Consider the following 22,469-nt stretch of genomic DNA (forward strand, 5'->3'; position numbering starts at 1 on the left):
AACTAAATGGAGATGGATGACTGGCTGTGGAGACCACTGAAGATACAAGTCTGTAGAGGAAGAAGAACCTGAGACAAATCAAAGCACTGATCACCATCTAGCTGAAGCAGTTAGGACTTTTTAATAAAAGACATACGAGTACATATATTTATGTTCAGATTGAAATAACTCACGACAGAAGCTTCAAAGGCAAACAAAGTAAAACACATTCACTGTATTACATAAAGCTTAAAAAAAAACACACTTCACATCTGAGGACCGACCTGGGCAGTCTCTGCCCAAAACAGATGATTTTGCTGAAATGTGTCAGTTTAAATAACTGGAACCAAAATCTACTCTTTCATAAATGTTTTGAGAACATAAAAATGTGAAAACCAAAGATGGTTCAGAATCTGCTGAAGCACACATGATGCAAGGTAAACGTAGTGTTACTGATTGTGTTCTGCCTCTTACACACTGACATCCTCCCAGTTAACCTAAAGTCTGAAGCAGTCTGATCGACCAGATTATCAGCTGATGGCTCACGCTAATCTTCTATCTGGACTCATCTGGTGATGAGTCATACGTCTAACATCATTTATCTTATGTGTCATGTGACATTAAAGTCAAAATAGTAACCCAAAATTCATGCATACAAAAAATTAATTTAAAAATAGATTTAATGTTTATAGGTCATTTTGTGTTAATGAGACCATGTGAACTGAGACGTGTCTGAAGTGTCCCAAAGTCTTCACCAAGTGAGTCTCAGAGAGCGCTGTGTGGGTGGAACGCTGTAACAGAGTAGCTCTCTTCAGTAATACGCAGTTGAACATCTCCACTTCTTCGTCCTCCTCAGGCCTCCTTTATGAACTGCTGAGTCTTCGGCGCAGCAGAGATGCAGGTTTGCTGTCCAAATCCTCTACATCACTTTCACAGTCTCTCTGCAGAAAAAGATCATTGACACCAGAACCAGGTTACACAGGAAACAAACCTCTGCCCAGTGCGCTGTTTTGGGTGTTTTATGGGGTTTATGGCAACACTAACGAGTTTCCTGCTTCTCCATCCGACCGGTTGAAAGAGGAATTACAATTGTCATACACAACCTCCCCGCAGCCTGCTGTAGCTAGAGTTAACACAAGCCACAAAGTAAAAAGAACCACACTGTGGGACAAACAAATATTACATACAAGTCTAGTAGCAACAAAGCTAGGTCACCATTAGTCCATGATTTGGTTGCCTTATTTAGCTCCCTCAGACGTGTGTAGGCAGCACCAATGCTCATTCTGGTTTTAGCTCTTTGCTTCACCTCCAAAGACGTTACTCTCTACTCCCAACTGCAGCCTTTCTGTGTGTAGTTAGCATGTTCTCCCTATGAATGCACAGCTTTTTTTCTGGGAACTCCAGTTATCTCTCCAACCAAAAGCATGCATGTCAGGTGTTAAAGGTGCTTTAGATAAAACGTCTGCTAAATGAATAAACATAATTCTCTTGGGGAAATCCAAGGCCATGTAAAGTCATGTAGGGCAAGACTAGATCTTTCCGCTGGTAACTTCATTTAAAGGTAAGTCACATTTTTGTCTTCTGGGTGTTAAAGTGACTGTGTGTATTTTCCCCGGGGATAGGGGACAGTAGATACCTAAATCATTGCAAGCAAGCAGCATTTTTGTGTTCAAGTAAGACTTTACAAACGGATGGTCGTTGGGGTCAAAAATCCCTGGGAGCGCAACCTCCCGCAAAATGACAAACACATCAGACTCCCTTTCATCACTGGCAATGAGCGAAGAGATAAACATGTAAAACAACGTTTTTGAATGGTGAAAGTTTTGTAACTGCTTGTTACACATCAGTAAATGCATTTTGGCCTCACGGGCTGCCGTAGGAGGAAACATGGTGTCTAATATGGACCAGCTCTCATGTATTTAGACCCGATTTTTATGGTTATATGAGAAAATCACAATCACAACATGCCCTACAGGTTAAAAAAATTGTAAGTCGCTTTGGGTAAAAGCGTCTGCTAAGCACATAAACATAAAAGCTGCCAATATTTTTAACAACTGGGCATCATTTTGTTCATTTTCAAGAACATTTTGATGGATATTTCTGAAGACTAACGGTAAAAACTACACAGTGTTGCTTAAAAAAAAAAGAGTTCTTCTCATTGTGTTAAACAAGTTTGATCCAGTCCAGAAAGGTCTCTCTCTCCTGGAATAGAGAATATATTTCTAAAACAAACATAAAAACTGAGGTTTTGTTTCAGGTAGTCTGATTTGTACTTGGCCCAAATATAAAGTGAAACAGAACTGAAGATCATCTAATGAGGAAATGCCAAATAAAATGTGAAACCCTCGGCTATAGGTGAATCCTAGTGGAAGTGAAATTACTCTTTAATAATAAATACACTAATTGCATGCTATGGGATGTTTCAAACATTTTCATTTTGTTTCGGTGGGTCAGACAGTTCTCACCTGTAAAGGATCTGGATCAGTGCTGCCTTTACAAAGGAGCTTCAGGTTGACAAACCGGTTACACATCCACACCATGTTGTAAGACATCTGAGAGGAAGAAGAAAGGTTTATGTGTACCGGGCCTTTCAAGACAACAATTGCAACGCTAATATATATATATATATGTATATATATATATATATATGTGACAGTGTGAGTGTCCTGTCACAGTGTCCCGATTGATCATGCGCCCTGGCTACTTGGCCAAGGGGATGTCCCTTTGGCTGACTGGTTAGAGCGTATGACTCTCACCCCGAAAGTCTAGGGATCGAATACAACCCGGGCCGTCGTTTATCCACCTTGCCATATATATACATATATATATATGTATAATGAAAAACAAGGGAGATTGAAAATGAACTAAAAGGTAGACACCATCGTGGAAAAAAAGCTAGTGAGGAAGAAGAGGATGAACAGGAGGTCACACCAAAACCAGCTTGAAGTTTTCAGCTGCTTTTTAAAGGAGACCACTGAGTCCACTGATCTCAGGCTCAGGGGGAGAGAGGTCCAGAATCTGGAGACCACAGCAGCAGATGATCTGTCACGTTTGGTCTTTAGCTTAGGGGGGTTGAGAGTAATTATCACCAGATGCTTTAAACTGTTTCACAAGTTTAGGCCATCTGTGTTTCATTAACTGATTGAGTTATTAGGATAATTGTCAAATAATTATAAACCCAGAATATTAAAATTCAAACGATCAATGAAATGGTAAAACACAGGTGATCAAAAACCAACAAAAACGATCTTTTTTACGCAAAAATTTGAAACTTACCAAAAGCAGACCACAGGGATCATCAGCAAGCCAAATCAGAATATTCAAATACGTGGCTAGCTGCAGTCTAAGATTTATGATGCATCTGGGATGTATTTATAGCACATCCATTTTTCCACATTTTATTGCGTAACAGCCTCATTACAAATGGATAAAATATTTTTTACTCAAAGCAAAACCCCATATTGGGTCACACAATACGTAGTTAATACTGGACTACATCAAGATTTAAAAACTCACATTTTTTAGAGTTTATGTGGTGGAATTGTGTGCCAATTTATTGGTATTAGAATGGGTGGGCGTTAAAAGCTTTGTAGAACAAACAATCTGTAGTCGTTCATTGTCTGTTGTTGGACATTAAAAGAGAAAGAACAAGTAATCAGAACAATCTGCATGTTTTTTTTCCCCCGGTCATAGATGGTGTGAACAAAACCAAACTGTTGTTCTATTGTGGCCTCCTGCTCATGTAGGCATAGGGAGACTAAGTCTCCTCCCTTTTCGGTCGGCTCACGGGTCTCCAGAAGAACGAAAAAATGAATGCAACTGAACGGGGCTAAAAGAGCAAATTTTTAATCCCCGTGTTGTACTGCAAATTAAATGAAAAGTAATGAGTGTTTCGACCACGCCAGTCACGTACTTTGAGATTTATCAGCTTGTAAAAGTTCGTAATTAGCATGACTACACACCAGAAATCGGCACGTTGCATATGTGACGTTACCACATGATCTCCTCTCCCCTAACATAGCTGCTACTTGCCAAATGACATGGTGGTTCTTTCTTCCTGTGGGAAGTTTTCTGAACTTACAGCTCTTTTCCCTCAGTTTTCTTCGTGTCTGGTTCGATGACGTCACTTTCGTGATGCACACTTGTAGTCCTGGACTTATTTTCACACAAAACCTAAAATAGCGTTTTTAGCCCTGTTGACCTGCATTCATTTTCACGTTCCGGGGACCCGTGGTCCAGAAGTAGATGGGCGTGACTTAGGCTCCCTATTTTGGTAATGAAACAGCAGATAGGTTGGCTATGGAAGCTAGCATAAATATTGATTGGCGGGTACCGTTATCTATATGGTAGTTGGTATGGAAAGAAAGTAAGAAATTACGGAAAATGGTGTGGGCTAGCGAGGTCAGAGGGAGACAGTGACAAGGTATAAAGGGCTGAGTAGGTGGGAGGAGGTAAACAGAAGCAGGTCATTACTTTGTGAATGGTGCTCTTTTTAGGATGGGGAATCATCTGACTGGTTCGTGTGATTGATGTGTTGCTGCAGAAACGTGAACATCTGCTTGTTTACTACAGGAAGCTGTTGATAATAGATGGGTTGTGATAGGGACAATATTACATGTTTTTGAGGAAAACAGGACTCCATGGTAGTGGTAGTAATGTTGCCCAGGTGTTGGCAGTAGTGAAACACTGTTGGCTGCAAGCTGTCATTAAACACTACACAAATCTGGGGAAGGTGACAGAAAACATTCTGCTGCTTTGAAGGTCCTAATGAGCACAGCTGCCTCCATCATTCATAAGTGGATGAAGTCAAAACCACCAGGACTCCATCTAGAGCTGGCCGACCATCTAAACTGAGTGATCGTGGGAGAAAAGCCTTAAGGCGGAGACACGCAACGCCATTATCCGTCCTTGCGTAGGGCACGCAAGTACGTACGGAGTCGAGCCCACTTTTTTAAACATCCGTTGAACGAGACGGAGAATGCAAGCTTGTGATTGGTCAGGGCACCGCTGTAGTCTACACCGCCGCCATTGCGCCCTCAAAAACAAAGAAAGCCGAGGATAACTAGCGGCAGACACGGAGAAGCTTGAAGAATACCTCGCGAAAAAACTCTAAAATATGAATGTTTAATTCCCCCGTGACTGGAGGAGTGAAAAGTTACACAGCAAGCGTTTTATTTGTGGACGGAAATGACAGGAAACGTGGGTTTAGAGGTGGCGAGCGCATGAAGAGGTGGAGGAGAATGAGAGACAAATTTGTCGTGTTAAAAAGTCTCTTATTTACAAAAAACACAATATAAACACACTATCTTGGACCGGATACAGGACAGGATAACACAGAACAGCGCTACGCCCTCTGTTGTCCTGGTGGGGAATTGCTTTGCAACACTTCCCAGGAGACGGAGAAGCATGAGGGCAAAATGTCTCCGTCAATCCGTGTGCGTCTGTCCCTTGCGGAGCTGACGGAGAAGCATGAATCAGGTCTCCGTCAGGAGCCAGAATTCTTGCTTGTTAGTAGGTGCTGAATACTTTTGACCAAATATTTTCTGTACCATTATTTTTCTGTACCATTACATGTCATGATATCTCGTGTCCTCTCAGACCTAGTCTTCCATCTTTGTTCTGGTTCTGCTGGAGGTTTCGTCCTGTTAAAAGGGAGTTTTCTGTTCCACTATTGCACGTCACCCCAGGATGGAGGAAGTGTATACAAGCAGTTTCTGGAGAACAAATTCAACCAAGACTCTTCCTGACTAGTTCCTTTTATGGCTATGTTTATGTTTATGTGCTTAGCAGACGCTTTTATCCAAAGCGACTTACAATTTTTTTTTTTTAACCTATAGGGCATGTTGTGATCTGTGGGGGAAACCGGAGTACCCGGAGAAAACCCACGCATGCATGGGGCGAACACGCAACTCCACGCAGAAAGGCCATAGCCTTTCTACATACGGGGCTACATACAACTGTTTACTTCAGTTTATTTTACTTTTGACTGAACCTGACTGACATGGTGAGAAACACTCAAAAATGCTTTTAATGTAGCCGACTGGTTCACAATAGGTCTGCAGACGTACCTTCCATTTCCTTCTGGCATTAAATCTCTTGAAGTTCTTTATGTTGATTGAGGATCGATGCCTGTGGACTGCTTGAATGCGAGTGATGGGCTGAAAAACATGAAAAGATATGCAGCTATGGTAGGAAACATACCAGAACCACGAAGTAAACAGAACCAAACAAATCAGAAGATCTGTCCGAGGGAGACTCTAGAGTAACCTTTATCCATGGATGTTGCAGACAGTCCTCAGCAGTCATTCTCTCACTGTAACACACATAAACAGGACAAAGTGATACCAGGAACCACCAGAAACTCGTACTGTGATTTTACCTCCACAGACCAGCAAAGGTCCAAGAACCACTGTACTGTTAAAACATGCACCTTCTGATACAGGTATCCATCTACGTCCTTCACCCTGAGTGTACAGTAAGAGCAAGGAGGAAGTCTAGAGTGCCAGAACTTCTATACAGGATGAAACAACTAATGTCCTGGAGGACATCAGTAATAAAGCCTCCAGAGTGAATGTCTCAGACAACAGAAACCCAACGTGGAAGAGGAGGAGAAGGAGGAACCATCAAGGAGGGACGAGGCCCTGCATGGCTTGTACCACAGGTAGACTGAAGAAATGGCTGATATCCACTGGTCCATACATTTACAGTTAGATTACTTCCACTCACTGTTTCAAGCAAAAACCTACAGAAGCTTCAGTTTGTTTACACAGTGCCGCTAGATCATGCTAAAAAATGATGACCACATTATACTTGTACTGCGCCAACTTCCTTTGCTTCCCATCACTGCCAGAATCCACTTTAAAATCAGCCTTCTCACTCACCAACACACCTACAGCCATGCTCCCTCCTATCTCAAGGAAGGACTCACCCCTCAATCTTCAACTCGTTCTCTGCTCCCCTAAAGAATTGGTTCTGCGGCTGCTCAACTTTGGAATTCACTCCCTGACCATCTCAAAGAACAATGGTGGGGGATTGCATTCGTTTATCTTCTTTTTCCCTGTTATGCTTTTTAAAAAAGTTTTTATTCTTCCCTTTGAGTAGCACTTTGAGATTTTATAATGTAAGTGTGTAATAATATTATCCAGAATCCCTACCAAATAGCCAGAAATAAAAACATATGGAAACCCCAGAAACTCTGATCATCAGGGTCAATGGTCTACTGCACCAGACATGACCCAAGAAGACACCCGTGACAATGTCCAGCACTGTTGGGATGTAGGTGGCTGGAATGGTGTAAAGGAACAGATGTACTGACTGTGGACTGGAGGTCCCATAAAGTGTGAGGCTCCAACTACAGAGCTCAGATCCTGTGGGACTTCCACATCCAGACTGACAAACGGCTGATTGCAACCCAACAGGACATTGTAGTAGTCAACAATGTGCAGAAGAAGTCAGCGGAGATGGATGCAAGGATTCCAAGTGACAGAAACATCATACAGAAGGAACGTGAGAAGCAGGAGAAATACCAATGACAGAATTTGGTAATGGGGAAGTTTCTACTGTTATTTATTCACTGACCGCTATGAGAACAACAAACTAGGCCGTACATAAAAAACAAACAAATATGTGAACAAACACAGGGGAAAAGATAAAAGTATGAAGCAAGTTTCAGAACAGAAGTACATTTAAGATGAGGTTATTATCAGTGTCTCATTGTGGCTCAATGTCAGGGGTCATCCGACCTACCTGGGATTTTTCACCAAAAGCTTTGTGACAAAGTCTTTGGCCATGGCACTAGTAGAGTCAAAGTACTGTCTGTTAAACTCATAACTTAGGGCCAGGATGTTCTTCAGAGTTTCTTCATCAGTATCACCTTGAAATGGAGACAAACCGCTGAGTCTAAGGAGAGAAAACACAGCATGAGATATATTCCCATCAGTCCAATTGTTTGTCTTCATCAATCGCTGAAAATAAAAGCAATCACTAAATATTTTAATGAAACCCAAGAGAAATGAAAGCTTGTATTGCAGCCTGGAAATATCTTAATTATTGTTAGATTTTGTAAGTGATGGATAAAACACCGTGAAACAACATTTCAGTCATCATTTAATGTTTGTTTGTTTTTTTTGGGCAGAAGCAATTCAGTGGTTTGATATAATCTGTATAGCGATTTTTGTTCACGCACAGAAGTTTTAGTAATGCACAACGTCAGGTATAGAAGAAAAAGTGTGGTTAAGCTGTGGCTTGTGATTCCATGCCCAGCTCCTCCAGACAGAAGTCCAAAAACATGTCTGCAGCATGGAAAAAACAAAGCTGCCATGTCTTGTTTCAAGAGTGCAACACAAAAGTAACTAGCTGCTGCAGTCCAATCCACCATCCTCTACGGACGCTCCGATCCAATCACGCGATCGAAAATTGGGCCAGATTACCTGATATTAAAAGGATTGTTATTGGGTGGAAATGATCAATTTAACCTTTTAAAATGATGACTTTTTAAATTCATCCTGAAATTTAGATTTTCAAATGGAATAACAATGGCGTTTTATTTTAACGCGTTATTCTACATCAATACTCACTGTTTCTTGGATGAAAACGACGCCATAATATCACACAATTTACGGCGGTTTGCTAGCAGGTTAAGGCAGAGCTAACTCTTCAGGACAGCGAACATGTCTTCAGTTTGGTGGTATTTTAAACTGGACAACAAAGGCAGAGCAACAGCCACCTGAGATTTGTGCGCCTCAATATGCTGAAAAAGACATAGCTACGTTTCTCTTTCAGGTTTTCCCTTCGGACGTCAAAGCGAATCACTTTTTCCATTAAGTCCCAGTTCACAGCGGCAACTCGGACAAAAACATAGAGCAAACTGAAAGAGAAATATAAGCTAATAAACAAAGAGAAATTGTTTACTTATTTACCACCAAAAGATATTTCTGTTGTCACTCTGACCGTCCCTGTTAAACATCTCTGGAACTTAAAGAGGGACTGCACACCATCAGAAAATGTAACGCCACCCTTGGTCAAGATTTGAAAAATACTATGAAAGTGGGCGTTGCCAGGAGGCACAGAGTGGCATGGCCAAGTGTGGGGAATTTCCTTCCTGGGAGGGAGGGGGAGTGGGAGGAGACTGTACCGATGATGTGAAATCATTCCAGCCCCAGTCAATCACAAGTTTAAAATGCAGTAACCGCTGTTCTGCCACAGGGGGCAGCACTAAGACCTTTTTAGACCTAGATTCTAGATTTAATCAAGTTTACACAAACATGCCAAAAGAATGCACAGAAACTGAAAGATTGCATTTGTAAAGACCCAATTATACAGTTTATAAGCAAAAAAATGTTATTTTGGGATTTAGTTACTCTTTAAGTGAATACGATAAACTGTTTAGGAGGCTGGAAAAACAATCCCACCGCAGGGCATTTTCCACCATCCGATAGTCATACCTGCCACGTTTTGGATTGGAAAATAAGGGAGAGCTGGGGGTGTGGGGATGCCCTGCAGCTCAGGTCCCTGTGATTGAGAGAGGAAGGGGGGATGTCTCTGGGAATTAACATAATAGGACGCCTAAATAGGAAGCCTAGGTCTTGACTTGACAGACTTGGCAGAGCTCGAACCTGCAACCCTCCAGTTATGGGCTGAGCGTTTAACTCCTCTGCTACTGTGAGTGGCTCGTGAATTGTCTGAGGTTACCAGTACCGAGCCATAAATGCTTGCTATTCCCACTTGCAATGGGGGTGTGGCCGAGCTCAAGACTCGGTCACATTTCCAGACCAGACTTCCAGACTATGGGTCCCCGGAAGTAAGACAAAATGAATGCAAGTCATTGGGGCAATAAAAGCGATTGTTTAATCCCGTTTGTTATGTAGCATGGATTTTACATATGATGTCCATGAATTTTAAAGACACATTCTGATGCCAAGAAAGTGCTTATTTTCGAACGGGGCCATTTGTTATTTTAGGTTTGTGTGAAAAGACGTATAGGACTACAAATATTCGTCTCGCTAAATTGATGTAATCAAAACAGACACGGAGGAGATTAGGGAAGATTAGTTTAATGAGCTTCAAAATCCTTCTTCTAGGACAAAAGAAGTATGTGAACCCTTTGGAATTAAATGAATTTCTGCACAAATTGGTCAAAATGTGATCTGATTTTGATCTAAATTACAGCAATCACAGTCTGCTAAAACTAATACCACACAAATCTACTTCTAGGCCCTTTTAGGGTTCTACAACCCCACAAAGTGCTATACAACACAACCAGTCAATCACCCACACACACATTCATATACTGGTGATGATGAGCTACAACGTAGCCACAGCTGCCCTGGAGCGCACTGACAAAAGCAAGGCTGCCATACACTGGTGCCACAGGTCCCTCCTACCACCACCAGCAGACATGGAGGGTGAGGTGTGTTGACCAAAAACACGACTGCGACAGACCTGGCAGAGCTCGAACCTGCAACCCTCCAGTTACGGGCTGAGCATTTAACTCCACTGCCACTGTGAGTGGCTCGTGAATTGCCTGAGGCCACCGGTGTCGAGCCATAAACGCTTGCTATTCCTACGTGCAATGGGGGTGTGACCGAGCACAAGACTCGGCCCCATTTATACCACACAGCGGCAACACAGGTGACATCACACTGTACTGGCTAACATCACAAGGTACCTTTTAGCCAATAGCAGTGGCTGATTCAAATTCAATGTAGTTCAGACTTTTAATATGAAGAAGGTGCAACACAGACTGTTTTAGGCTGAATATTTAAATAAGATGTACTAAAATGTCTAAATTATGTCTACAGGATTATCAGGCTGCTGGAAAAACCACATATGTTGTGCTTTGGAGCTGGTTTAGCTGGTCCTGTATGGTGATCCAGGATGGGGTGCTTGCCCACCAGGTAATCCAGCACCAAAACACAACATATGCTAGTAACCAGCTATGCTGGATTTTTACAGCAGGGTAGACAATTGTTTATACAGTTTATCAGCAGAATAAAAAGCTGACTTGGGGGTAACTTGCTCTTTAATGTGTGCAGATCTCCAAAGATGTTATTTGCTAGCAAAACTAGGTGATGATAGCTTAACATCATCCAGTTGGAGGTTGAACAAGCAAATTTTTAGTTTTTAGATAAAAGTCAGTGAATCTGATATTGTTTAGGTCAGCAGAAAAGGCCTTGCTGGCCCTGACTGCACACCACTCACTCACTCACTCACTCACTCACTCACTCACTCCCATCTTATCCTGTTTGAAACGGAACTGTAGCTGATCAGCTACCATTTGTGTTTGCATTCTCATGAACACATAAAGACTTCTACTCACAGTATGTAGGTAATGACGCCGATGCTCCTGAAAGAACATAGAAAGCAAGATAGTTTAGAAAAAAAGATGATGATGAAGGTTAGGTTTAAACCTCTGTATGTATAACTCTGTATGTTCGTATAAAGTTTGTAATTAACCACTTTTTATGAGTATGCGGGTTGGGGGGCCCTGGCATATCTTGAGGGAAAAAGGTTGGAAACCTCTGATAAAAAAAAAAAAAGAGTTGGTGCAGAAAGCTCACCACATGTCTGCTGCTGGGCTGAGCGGTTCAGAGTTAATCACCTCTGGTGCTAAAAAAGACAACAACAGAGACATCAGTGGGGTGTGGACTCATAAAAACCATACAAAACGTAAACAAATAAACACTGAAATGCCTTGCATGGATTCCTGAGTGGCAGTAAAGGATTGTTCTGGCAGCTTTCTACAGAACCAGGATGTTTACAGCTTTCATATCAGTGAAGAAAATCTGAATGTGAAACAGAGCAACAGCATTAAAAGTTGGACCCAGCCTTTCTTTCTTCGGGTTTTATCAAAACTGCTGCAGGGGAACATTCTAGATGTTAGCCTGCAAGTTCCTACTTGTGCCCGACAGCAGCTGAGGTGTGATGGGACTTCACACAGATGTGGTTTTCTGTTGTAAAATGATCCTGCAGTATTTCAGACTAATGCAGTTCAAATGTGAGCTGGATGCAAAATCATGTGCTGGAGTTTCCTGCTGACACCATTTTATTCTTCTTAACACTTTTTTCACTTGATTCTTGTTTTTAATTTAGATGCCTGCAGAGCAGACGGTCGTTTCTGTGGACAACTGTTTCAACTTTCCTTTAGGCCTGTTGCATTTCTGTTAAACTGGTTTGACAAAAAGTTAAAAGCATTTTGTCAAGACTTTACTGAACCTCACCAATGTACTGGGGAGTTCCACTAGTGCTCCTGTACTCCTCCCCAGGAGAGAAGTGGTGAGCCAGGCCAAAGTCGATAAGTTTGATGTTGGGGTGTGGCGACATGTTGTCTGACAGCATGATGTTTTCTGGCTGAATTTAAAACAAGGTCAATAAAAGTTGTGTTTTGACAGGCAGGAAGTGGGCTTTGGGTTACCTTCAGGTCAAAGTGAGCGATGTTCCTACTGTGGATGAACTTCAGTCCCTCCAGGATCTGCTTTAGGAACTCAATGGCTTCGATCTCCAACAGGTTCTCCTTCGCAGCAATGAAGTCAAACAACTCCCCTCCACTGACTCTAAGATGTCCATCAGAGAAGATTTAGAAACACTTGGTCCGGCCCGCATCAAGAAGCTAACAGTTAGCTAGTATCTAAAAACAGCACTGTCTTTCAAGGCCCAGATTATCTTTTATAGTTCATATTTATCTCTTATGATCTAGCTGAGAGTATTAAATTATACAGACCTTTAACAGATCAGACTAAACATACTATATATCTATAATCTGGCTCAGATGTTTAAAGGACAGAGGCTAAGCTAGCCACAACTTCTTACTCAAATCTTCATGTTTTAGCAACACTGATCAGAAGAACCTGACCCAGAGACCTACAGCTCTATGATGAGGACCACCTCTGATCGGCTCTCAAACACGTCTTTGAGGGCCACGATGTTTGGGTGTTGTACTGCCTGGAGGATCTCCACCTCTCGCTCCACACTGACTCGGTCCAGTCCCATGCGGCTGCAGGCATTTTTACGGATCTTTAGGAACTTTCCTGCCCAACAGGTCCCGGATGTCCTCTCGCGCACCCTTCGGACCTGACCAAAGTGTCCACTGGACAGAACAAGGACACACTTGAAGATAAAACTTTGTTTAGATACACAAAGTTTCCTGTTTTAATGTAAAGGAAGCTGCTATAAAAGTTTCATTTTTAATCTTGGTTTTAATGTTGGTTTTTCTCATCTGACAAGGGTCCTTCTCCATCCAGAAGACATCTCTACTTTTACAGAGTGTCTCTGATTCTTCAGTTCTTTGTGGACTACAGAGAGCAGCAACATTAGAGAGGTGTAGTCATGGGTGAGGACCATCACTGGCTACAACAGCAGCAGGTTATGTAAACATGGCCAATGACGTCAACCAGTTTTACAGCAGTAATCAGTACCTCACCAATCTCCCTTCCCATAAAGCATGCCACAGCTATTGTTACATTAAGTTATTGTTCCACTGCATCCCCCCCCCCCCCACACCCAACCTTGTAGAGGACTCAGTAACTGTCTCCTTGTATGTTCAGTGATACAAGATACAAGAAGCTATATTTGTCATAGCACCAGCGTCCCAGTACAATGTGATGACAACAAGATTGCTCCTCCTCAAACCCCCATTGCACCCTCGGCACCATCCCACTCCCTCTCAGGAGATGTAAGGACTCCCCCCTTCGACTTTCCAAAGGAGGAGGTGGAAATAGAGATGAAGATGCTTTGTACTGGGAAAGCTGTGGGCTTGGATGGTGTGTCTAAAGCCTGATTTATACTTCTCCATCTGCATGAGTGTGGCGACATGCAACGCCATGATGCCCTGACACAATGGCTCTGAGGATGACGGAGAACACAATGCAATTGGTCACAAAGCCATTTCCTTTGCAGAATATTCAGGTGTCCAGTGAATCGAGAGTGCCTCTTTCAATATTGGGCCTTTGTATTGCTGACCAGTCCGCGGAAGAAGTCCAACGATACAAACATTGTTACAATCGTGACACACGGAGTACAAAGATACGCATAAAATTTTTAACTCGTGGAAGGAAATTACGGGAGACATGGGTTTGGAGGTGGCAACTGAATGAAGAGGTAGAGGAGAATGAGGGAAAAATGTGTCCATGCTAAAAGGTCTCTGAAATCCATAAACACCATCCATCCATTTTCACTGGCTTATCCGGGTCATGTCGCGGGGGCAGCAGCCTAAACTGAAAGGCCCAGACAGGCGACGGTGGCACAGGAGTTAAGTGCTCGCCCCGTAATCGGAAGGTTGCAGGTTCGAGCCCCGCTCAGTCTGTCGCTGTCGTTGTGTCCTTGGGCAAGACACTTAACCCACGTTGCCTGCTGGTGGTGGTCGGAGGGACTGGTGGCACCAGTGCTCGGCAGCCTCGCCTCTGTCAGTGCGCCCCAGGGCAGCTGTGGCTACATTGTAGCTCATCCCCACCAGTGTGTGAATGTGTGTGTGAATGGGTGAATGACTGATTGTGTTGAAAAGCGCCTTGAGGGGTTTCAAGAACTCTAGAAGGCGCTATATCAAATACAGGCCATTTACCATTTCCCTTTCCACAGCCACTTGGGCCAGTGCCCCCGGGGGAATCCTAAGGCATTCACTGGCCAGCTGTGAGACATAGTCCCTCCAGAGTGTCCTGGGTCTTCCTTTAGGTCTCCTCCCAGTTGGACGTGCCTGGAAAACCTCACCAGGGAGGCGTCCAGGAGGCATCCTAACTAGAAGAAGAAGAAGAAAATATAATTTCTATAGCGCCTCTCAAGATAAAAATCATGAGGCGCGTCACAAAAACAAAAATTTTTTAAAATATTTTAAAAAATTAGGAAAATGGTTAAAAATATATTTAAAATGAGCAAAAATAGACAGTTGTGATTAAAAAATGTTAAGAAAGAAAGAGCATGAATAAGAAAGAGGGAAATCAGTGGATCCTGAGGAAGGTGGAATAGGTGGGGAGAGCAGAATAAAGAGAGAGTGGTGAAGAAGGTCATACAAAAGCCAGCTTGAACAAGTGAGTTTTCAGCTGCTTTTTAAAGGAGACCACTGAGTCCACTGATCTCAGGCTCAGGGGGATGGGCCACAGCAGCAAATGATCTGTCACCTTTGGTCTTTAACCTGGTGCTGCACAACCAGTAGGCTTTGATCACTGGACCTCAGGGACCTGCTGGGGGTGTAGGGACTAAGAAGATCACCGATGTAAGATGGTGCTTGTCCATGTCAGGCCCTATAGACCAGAACCAGGATCTTGAAATGAACCCTGAAGTTGACTGGCAGCCAATGAAGCTGGAGGAGAAGCGGGGTGATGTGGGTGTGTTTGGAGGACTTGGTCAGAAGCCGAGCACAGGCTAGATGCTCGAGCCAACTTAACTGGATCATCCCAACATCCATCAGTACATAAACACAATTTAAAAAATACACAATAGTAAAAACACTATCGTGGACCAGAGACCCCCCAGGAAAGCACCACCGGTTCTACTGAAGACATCATGCCTAGTTCCGTTACTGTTTCTCCACTGAAAAAACATTTTTACTGAAAGAAAAAGTAGTCCAGATTTCTTTTTCCTACACCTGAACCTCCCTTAAACTTGAGTCCTCTTTACATGCAAATGTTTGCTAAGCTTACCCTGATTTGCCTGCTGCTGTATCACTGTTGACCAGAGCCTTCTGTTTGAGTGTTTAATTTGCCCAGCAGCAGCAGTACACACTGACAATAGGCCCCTTTCCACTTGCAGAACTTCATGGTAACTTGACCAGACCTTTGCGTCATGGATGTGTCTCCATTTTACCAGGCGTCCCCAAAAGGACTATTTCCAAGGACATTTCAGGAACCAAAAATTATCCAAACTGGGATATGTATGCGGAAAAGCCCTGTGGAGACACTGGAAGTGGACCTGTGGTTAACTCGGGCTGACTGGTCGTAACTCAGATATTGACAGACGTCGCCAAACAACCTGCATTTGTGAAAATGGAAGAGTTGCTAGTGAAACAGAATCAGCGGCATTGACGCTGCTTTAAAATCCCCATTTCTAACTTTCCAACATCAAAAAATGTGGCAGATATTCCTCTACAACGCCATAATCCACGGCGCTTTGGTCTCCCACTGAGGGCTGTACAGTTATTTTCTTTTGGTCATTTCATACTGCTTTTACATCAGACAGCCACTCTCCATTAAATTACAGCATGTTTGACAGAATAAAACATGTTATTACTGTTCACTGGCGCCTTTTGGCACTAATCATTGACATCACTCTCTGCCGAAACACTCGCAATATCCTAATGTCTTAGCAAAGGCCTGAAAGGGCCGATTTTGAATAGATACACAACAGTTGAGAAGACCGAGCCATCGTTGTTTCCCTGTAACCATTTCCCCCTCCCAGAAATTTCCCACAGCTCCTATAGTGGATGGCTATCACCGTTCTCCACTAGACAAGCTGTTTCATTAACTGATGGAAGACAGAACTTCATTATACGTGGAAACATGTTCAGTTACTGTTCATAGGACAATAAACTGCAAACTTGAACATTTTTACAATCAGTAAATCTTCTGTAATAAATAAAATCTGATCTCAAATGCTGTCATTAAGTTCCACAAAAGCCTGGTCACAAGCCATATTCCGGAACTGCGCTGCTCTGGGTGGCTGCATGTTGGAGTAGCTCTGTTGACTATATGTAAGTTTTGCCTTTTCTTGGACATTTTTTTTCTTCTGGTTTCTCGAGAGGAACGGTATTTTTTTTGACATTTTACTTTTCTGTTTCTGGTGCTGTGAAGCTTGGATGATTTTTACTGCTATTTTTTCACTTTTTGAGCATTTGTTATGATGTGTAACCATGGCAACAAGCTGGTTTACAATCGGGAGCAGCTGATTAACATTGGGAAGGCTGAAATAATACCTCAACTGAAGCCACAAATCCCAAATGAGCTAAAACGCAAGAAGCGTGGGTGCAGAGCGGGAGCAAAACGGAGACAGAGAAAGAGGAAATTCAAACCATCTCTTCCATCGATCATAATGGGCAATGTGAGATCACTGGCCAACAAGATGGATGAACTCCAAGTCATTTCAAGGACTCAGCCAGAGTATCGGCAGTGTAGTGTTATGTGTTTCAGTGAGACGTGGCTGCAGGACCATATCCCCGATTCCAGCATCTCTCTGCCAGGATTCCTGACTGTATGAGCAGACAGAGATCTGAAGAGGAGCGGGAAAAGAAAAGGAGGTGGAGTGGCAGTGCTTGTCAACAACAGATGGTGCCATCCAGGTCATGTTTCAGTGAAATGTCATCTCTGCAGCCCAGATGTTGAACTCTTGGCAGTAAGTTGTCACCCATATTATTTGCCAAGAGAGTTCACCAGTGTTGTCTTGGGAACCATTTATATTCCACCTTCAGCCATTGCTGAAAATGCATGTGATGCCATCAGTTCCGTTGTCGCTAAGCTACAAACCCAGCACCCCAATGCATTTGTGGCTATATCTGGTGATTCTAATCATACCTTGCTCTCTGCTACACTTCCAACATTTCAACAGTTTTTTAGCTGCTCCACCAGAGAAAACAAGACATTGGATTTGTGTTATGCAAATGTAAAGAATGCATACATGTCCAAAACAAGACCTCCTCTGGGACAATCAGATCACAATCTTGTTTTTCTCTGCTCAGAATACAAACCACTTGTTCAGAGGCAACCTGTGACAAGAAGAACTGTGAGAAAATGGTCACAGGACGCTGAAGAAGCCCTGCAGAGTTGTTTTGAGACCACAGATGGATGACTCTCTGCCAAGGATATGAAGAGGACATCAATGACATGACTGGATGTGTCACTGACTATATAAACTTCTGTGTGGAGAAAATCATACCCACCAGAACAGTGAGATGCTTTGCTAATAACAAACCCTGGATCACCAGTGAACTGAAGAATCTGCTAAATGAGGAAAAAAAGAGCCTTCAAGGAGGGAGACTCGCCCATCAGTCAATGTCGACTACAGACCGGTTGCCCTGACATCCCACATCATGAAGGTCCTGGAGAGACTCCTGTTGGTCCACCTGAATAAGCAAACTAGAACATATCAGGACCCGCTGCAGTTTGCTTATCGCCATGGAGTTGGAGTTGAGGATGCCATCATCCAGCTGCTTCAACCAATCCACTGTCATCTGGACAAAGCAGGCAGCACTGTCAGGGTCATGTTCTTTGATTTCTCCAGTGCATTTAACACAATCCAGCCTGATGTACTTTGCCAGAAACTCCAGAAGACACAGTTGGGGGCCTCAACTATCGCCTGGATTAAAGACTGCCTGACAGACCACAGTTTGTGAGGCTGAAGAACTGCACATCAAACCAGACGATCAGTAACATTGGAGCACCACAGGGGACTGTACTCTCACAATTCCTTTTCACCCTGTACACCTCAGACTTCCAGTACAAATCAGAGACCTGTCATCTACAGAAATACTCAGATGACTCTGCAATTGTCGGGTGTATCAGAGATGGACAGGAAGCTGAGTACAGAGAGCTGGTGGAGCGCTTTGTGGCATGGTGTGGAAAGGAGATGATTTTAGACTTCAGAAGAAACAGGGTGGAGTCAAACACTGTTTCCATCATGGGAGAATAAGTGGAGGTGGTTGAGGAATACAAATACCTTGGAGTTCACTTGGAAAACAGACTGGACTGGAGAAAGAACAGTGAAGCCGTTTACAAGAAGGGGCACAGCAGACTGCACTTCTTGAGGACGCTTAGGTCCTTCAATGTCTGTAGCAAGATGCTGCAGATCTTCTACAAGTCTGTTTTTGAGAGTGTAATCTCTTCAGCCATCGTCTGTTGGGGCAGTAGCATCAGAAGCAGGGACCTGAAAAGGCTCAACAGCCTAATAAAAAAGGCTGGTTCTGTTCTGGAGACGACTGTGGAACCACTGGAGGAGATAATGCAAAGAAGGATTCTCCAGAGAATCAAGAAAATGATGGACAACCCTGAGCATTCTCTTCACAAGACTGTCCGACAACAGAGGAGTGTCTTCAGTCAGAGGCTTCTTCAGTATCGCTGCAACACTGACCGCTACTGGAGATCCTTCCTGCCAACAGCCATTGTAATATACAACAACTCTTTGATGACTTGACTATTGTTATTATTCTGAGCTACTACAGCAATCAGTTTCCCTCCGGGATTAATAAAGTATTTTTGAATTTGAATTTGAATAAGATTAGACTAATGGGGTTAGGGCTTGTGTGTGTGCTTAGCTCATTTTTATAAAACTGGATCAATAAAGTTTCAGAACTCTCTGTATTTTGTAATCTGTGAATTCAAACAGTTAGAGCAGGAATACCTTCCCAGAACATCTTCGATCTCATAGAAGTCCTCCACATTTTCTGGCTTGAAGACAGCCATGGTTTCTCAAACGAGTCTCTTTGGTTCTTCTGCTAGTAGTTTAGCAGTCTGTCCTGGGTTCTGAAGGATTGTCCCACCACAACCAGCAAAGCTGGACCTACAAACAGTTAAACAAAACATACATAAATATTATGACCTCTGTCTGCTGCATCCATCTGGTGCCACAAGGGGTTCAGTTGATCAACCTTCTTAGGAGAAATTATTGTCACCTCTACCGGCAGCTGCACCAAATCCTGGATCTAAGGCAGTGGCTCCCAACATGGGATCCGTGACCTCCCCGAGAGGGTCCCCACAATTATATCTGTGCTGGGTTTACCAACATAAAAATGTTTTAAATCCAGATAACACACTCAACAGTACAACCAAGGCTGTGTAAGAGGCATGACTCTGTATATCTGTATGAAGTTTTTAACTATTCACATTTATTTATGTGCCTTTGGGCAGGAGTTGGGGGCCCTGGCTTGTCTTGGATACTGGAAAGGGGTCCCCATGAAAAAGGGTTGGAAACCACTGATCTAAGGCATATTCACGATACTAAACAATGTGTCAGAAAAGTTCCATTTTCCAACACAAACTGATTTACCATTTTTTTATACATCGGCATCGGCTGATATACAGACGTGGACAAAAGTGTTGGTACCCTTCAATCAATGAAAGAAAACCCACAATGTTCACAGAAATAACTTGAATCTGACAAAAGTAATAATACATTAAAATTCTATCAAATTTAACCAATGAAAGTCAGACAATGCTTTTCAACCATGCATCAATGGGATTTTTTTATAAAAAGAAACTAATGAAAGAGGTCTGTACAAAAAAATTGATGGTACCTCCAGAAAAGACTGAAATAATGTGACCAAAGGGATATGTTAATTCAAGATGTGTCCGCTAATTAGCATCACAGGTGTCTACAATATTATAATCAGTCAGTGGGGTTATATATAGGGCTCCAGGTAGTCACTGTGCTGTTTGGTGAGATGGTGTGTACCACACTCAACATGGACCAGAGGAAGAGAAGGAAAGAGTTGTCTCAGAAGATTAGAAATAAAATTATAGACAAGCATGGTAAAGATTAGATGTAAAGCTGATCTAAGGCATATTCCACATCACCCCAGTTCTTCAGCTGCTCCACTGGCTTCCAGTTAAATTTAGGACTCCACACCTTCGAAGCAATATATAATCTTTCTCCTCCCTACTTAACAGACCTCATTAATATTGCCACCCCATCATGCTCACTCATATCTTCTTCCTCTCTCCACCTTGTTGCTCCTTCTGCATGCCTCACTACCATGAGGGACAGAACTTTCAGCCGTTCTGCTGCCCGTCTTTGGAACTCACTTTCCCCAGACATCAGAAACATGGGCTGACTCACCCTTTTCAAATCTAGACTCAAGACTCATCTGTTCAAAGCTGCTTATGACTTGTTTGATTTGTTTTATTCTTGGTATTTTACAGTATGTTATTGAGTTTATCTTATGAAGGGGCTTTGGGTGTTTTGAAAGGCGATTTTAAATCAAATGTATTATTATTAATATTAAGGCATTTAGATGTTTCTTTAACTACAGTTGTACATATTATTAAAAAATTTCAGATCCATGGGACTGTAGCCGGCTGCACAGTGGCGCAGTGGTTTGAGCTGTTGCCTTGCAGCAAGAAGGTCCTGGGTTTGCTTCCCAGCCTGGGATCTTTCGGCATGGAGTTTGCATGTTCTCCCTGTGCATGCGTGGGTTCTCTCTGGGTACTCCTGCTTCCTCCCACAGTCCAAAAACATGACTGTTAGGTTAACTGGTCTGTCTAAATTGTCCTTAGGTGTGAGTGTGTGTGTGTGTGATTGTTTGTCCAGTGTGTCTCTGTGTTGCCCTGCGATGGACTGGCTCTCTGTCCAGGGTGTACTCTGCCTGATTGCCCATTGACCGCTGGAGATAGGCACCAGCCCCCCCGCGACCCTACGTGGACAAGCGGGTTCAGATTGCCCATTGACCGCTGGAGAGAGGCACCAGCCCACCCGCAACCCTACGTGGACAAGCGGGTTCAGACAATGGATGGATGTGGACTGGCTCTCTGTCCAGGGTGTACCCTGCCTGATTGCCCATTGACCGCTGGAGATAGGCACCAGCCCCCCCCCCACGACCCTACGTGGACAAGCGGGTTCAGATTGCCCATTGACCGCTGGAGATAGGCACCAGCCCCCCCGCGACCCTACGTGGACAAGCGGGTTCAGACGATGGATGGATGGATGGACGGATGGATGGATGGACGGACGGACGGACGGATGGATGGGACTGTAGTCAATGTCCTTGGATGTGGCTGCAGGAGAAACATTGATGACAAATCAAAGAGATGGAAAATTCGAATGGTAACAAGAGCCCAGACAACCTTCTAAAAAGATCCAAGGCAAACTTGAAGCTCAAGGCACATACAATCAGTGTCAGATCGCACCATGATTTGTTGTTTGAGCCAAAGTAGACTACATGGGAGATGACCAAGAAGGACACCGTTGTTGAAAACAAATCATAAAGTAGCCAGAATGGAATATGCCAAAACTACATGTTGACAAGCCACAAAGCTTCTGGGGAAATGTCCTATGGACAGATCAGACTAAAATTGAACTTTTTGCCAAGACACATCAGCTCTATGTTCACAGACGCAAAAATGGAGCATATCAAGAAAAGAACACTGTCCCAACTGTGAAACATGGAGGCTCTGTTGTGTTCCGGGCTGCTTTGCTGCATCTGGCACAGAGTGTCCTGAATCTATGTAGGGTACAATGAAATCTCAAGACTATCAAGGGTTTCTAGAGAGAAATGTGCTGGCCAGTGTCAGAAAACTTGGTCTCAGTCACAGGTCATGGGTCTTACAACAGGACAATGACCCAAAACACAGCTAGAACACCCAAGAATAGCTAAGAGGAAAACATTGGACTATTCTAAAGTGGCTTTCTATGAGCCCTGACCTCAGTCCTATTGAGCATCTTTGGAAGGAGCTGAAACATGCCGTCTGAAAAATGTGCCCTTCAAACCTGAGACAACTGGAGCTTATGAGTGGGCCAAAATACCTGCTGAGAGGTGCTGAAGTCTCATTGACAGTTATAGGAATCATTTGATTGCAGGACCT

At 43.2% G+C, this 22,469-nt stretch overlaps 1 protein-coding gene across 3 annotated transcripts in view; it reads right to left on the reverse strand.

Annotated features, from left to right (window-relative positions):
• Positions 1-98: 98 nt before the first annotated feature.
• The window catches only part of si:dkey-240h12.4 (death-associated protein kinase 2), a 28,257-nt gene continuing 5,886 nt past the window's right edge, over positions 99-22,469 (reverse strand). For 2 of the 3 annotated variants that reach the window (XM_015955775.3, XM_015955776.3), the window contains exons 2-12: positions 19,294-19,452; positions 12,842-13,063; positions 12,392-12,530; positions 12,198-12,327; positions 11,538-11,586; positions 11,297-11,323; positions 7,726-7,878; positions 6,247-6,292; positions 6,048-6,137; positions 2,445-2,531; positions 99-920 (exon numbers count right to left, since the gene is read on the reverse strand). In XM_015955775.3, coding sequence (XP_015811261.1) covers positions 843-920; positions 2,445-2,531; positions 6,048-6,137; positions 6,247-6,292; positions 7,726-7,878; positions 11,297-11,323; positions 11,538-11,586; positions 12,198-12,327; positions 12,392-12,530; positions 12,842-13,063; positions 19,294-19,355 — 1,083 coding nt within the window. In that variant the 5' untranslated portion in view covers positions 19,356-19,452 and the 3' untranslated portion in view covers positions 99-842. Of the gene's footprint in view, positions 921-2,444; positions 2,532-6,047; positions 6,138-6,246; positions 6,293-7,725; positions 7,879-11,296; positions 11,324-11,537; positions 11,587-12,197; positions 12,328-12,391; positions 12,531-12,841; positions 13,064-14,533; positions 14,707-19,293; positions 19,453-22,469 lie in introns of those variants that run through there. The other variant, XM_070541458.1, reaches the window with a different exon arrangement.

Source organism: Nothobranchius furzeri, chromosome 11 (genome assembly GCF_043380555.1).
Source record: "Nothobranchius furzeri strain GRZ-AD chromosome 11, NfurGRZ-RIMD1, whole genome shotgun sequence".
Classification (NCBI taxonomy): Eukaryota; Metazoa; Chordata; class Actinopteri; order Cyprinodontiformes; family Nothobranchiidae; genus Nothobranchius; species Nothobranchius furzeri.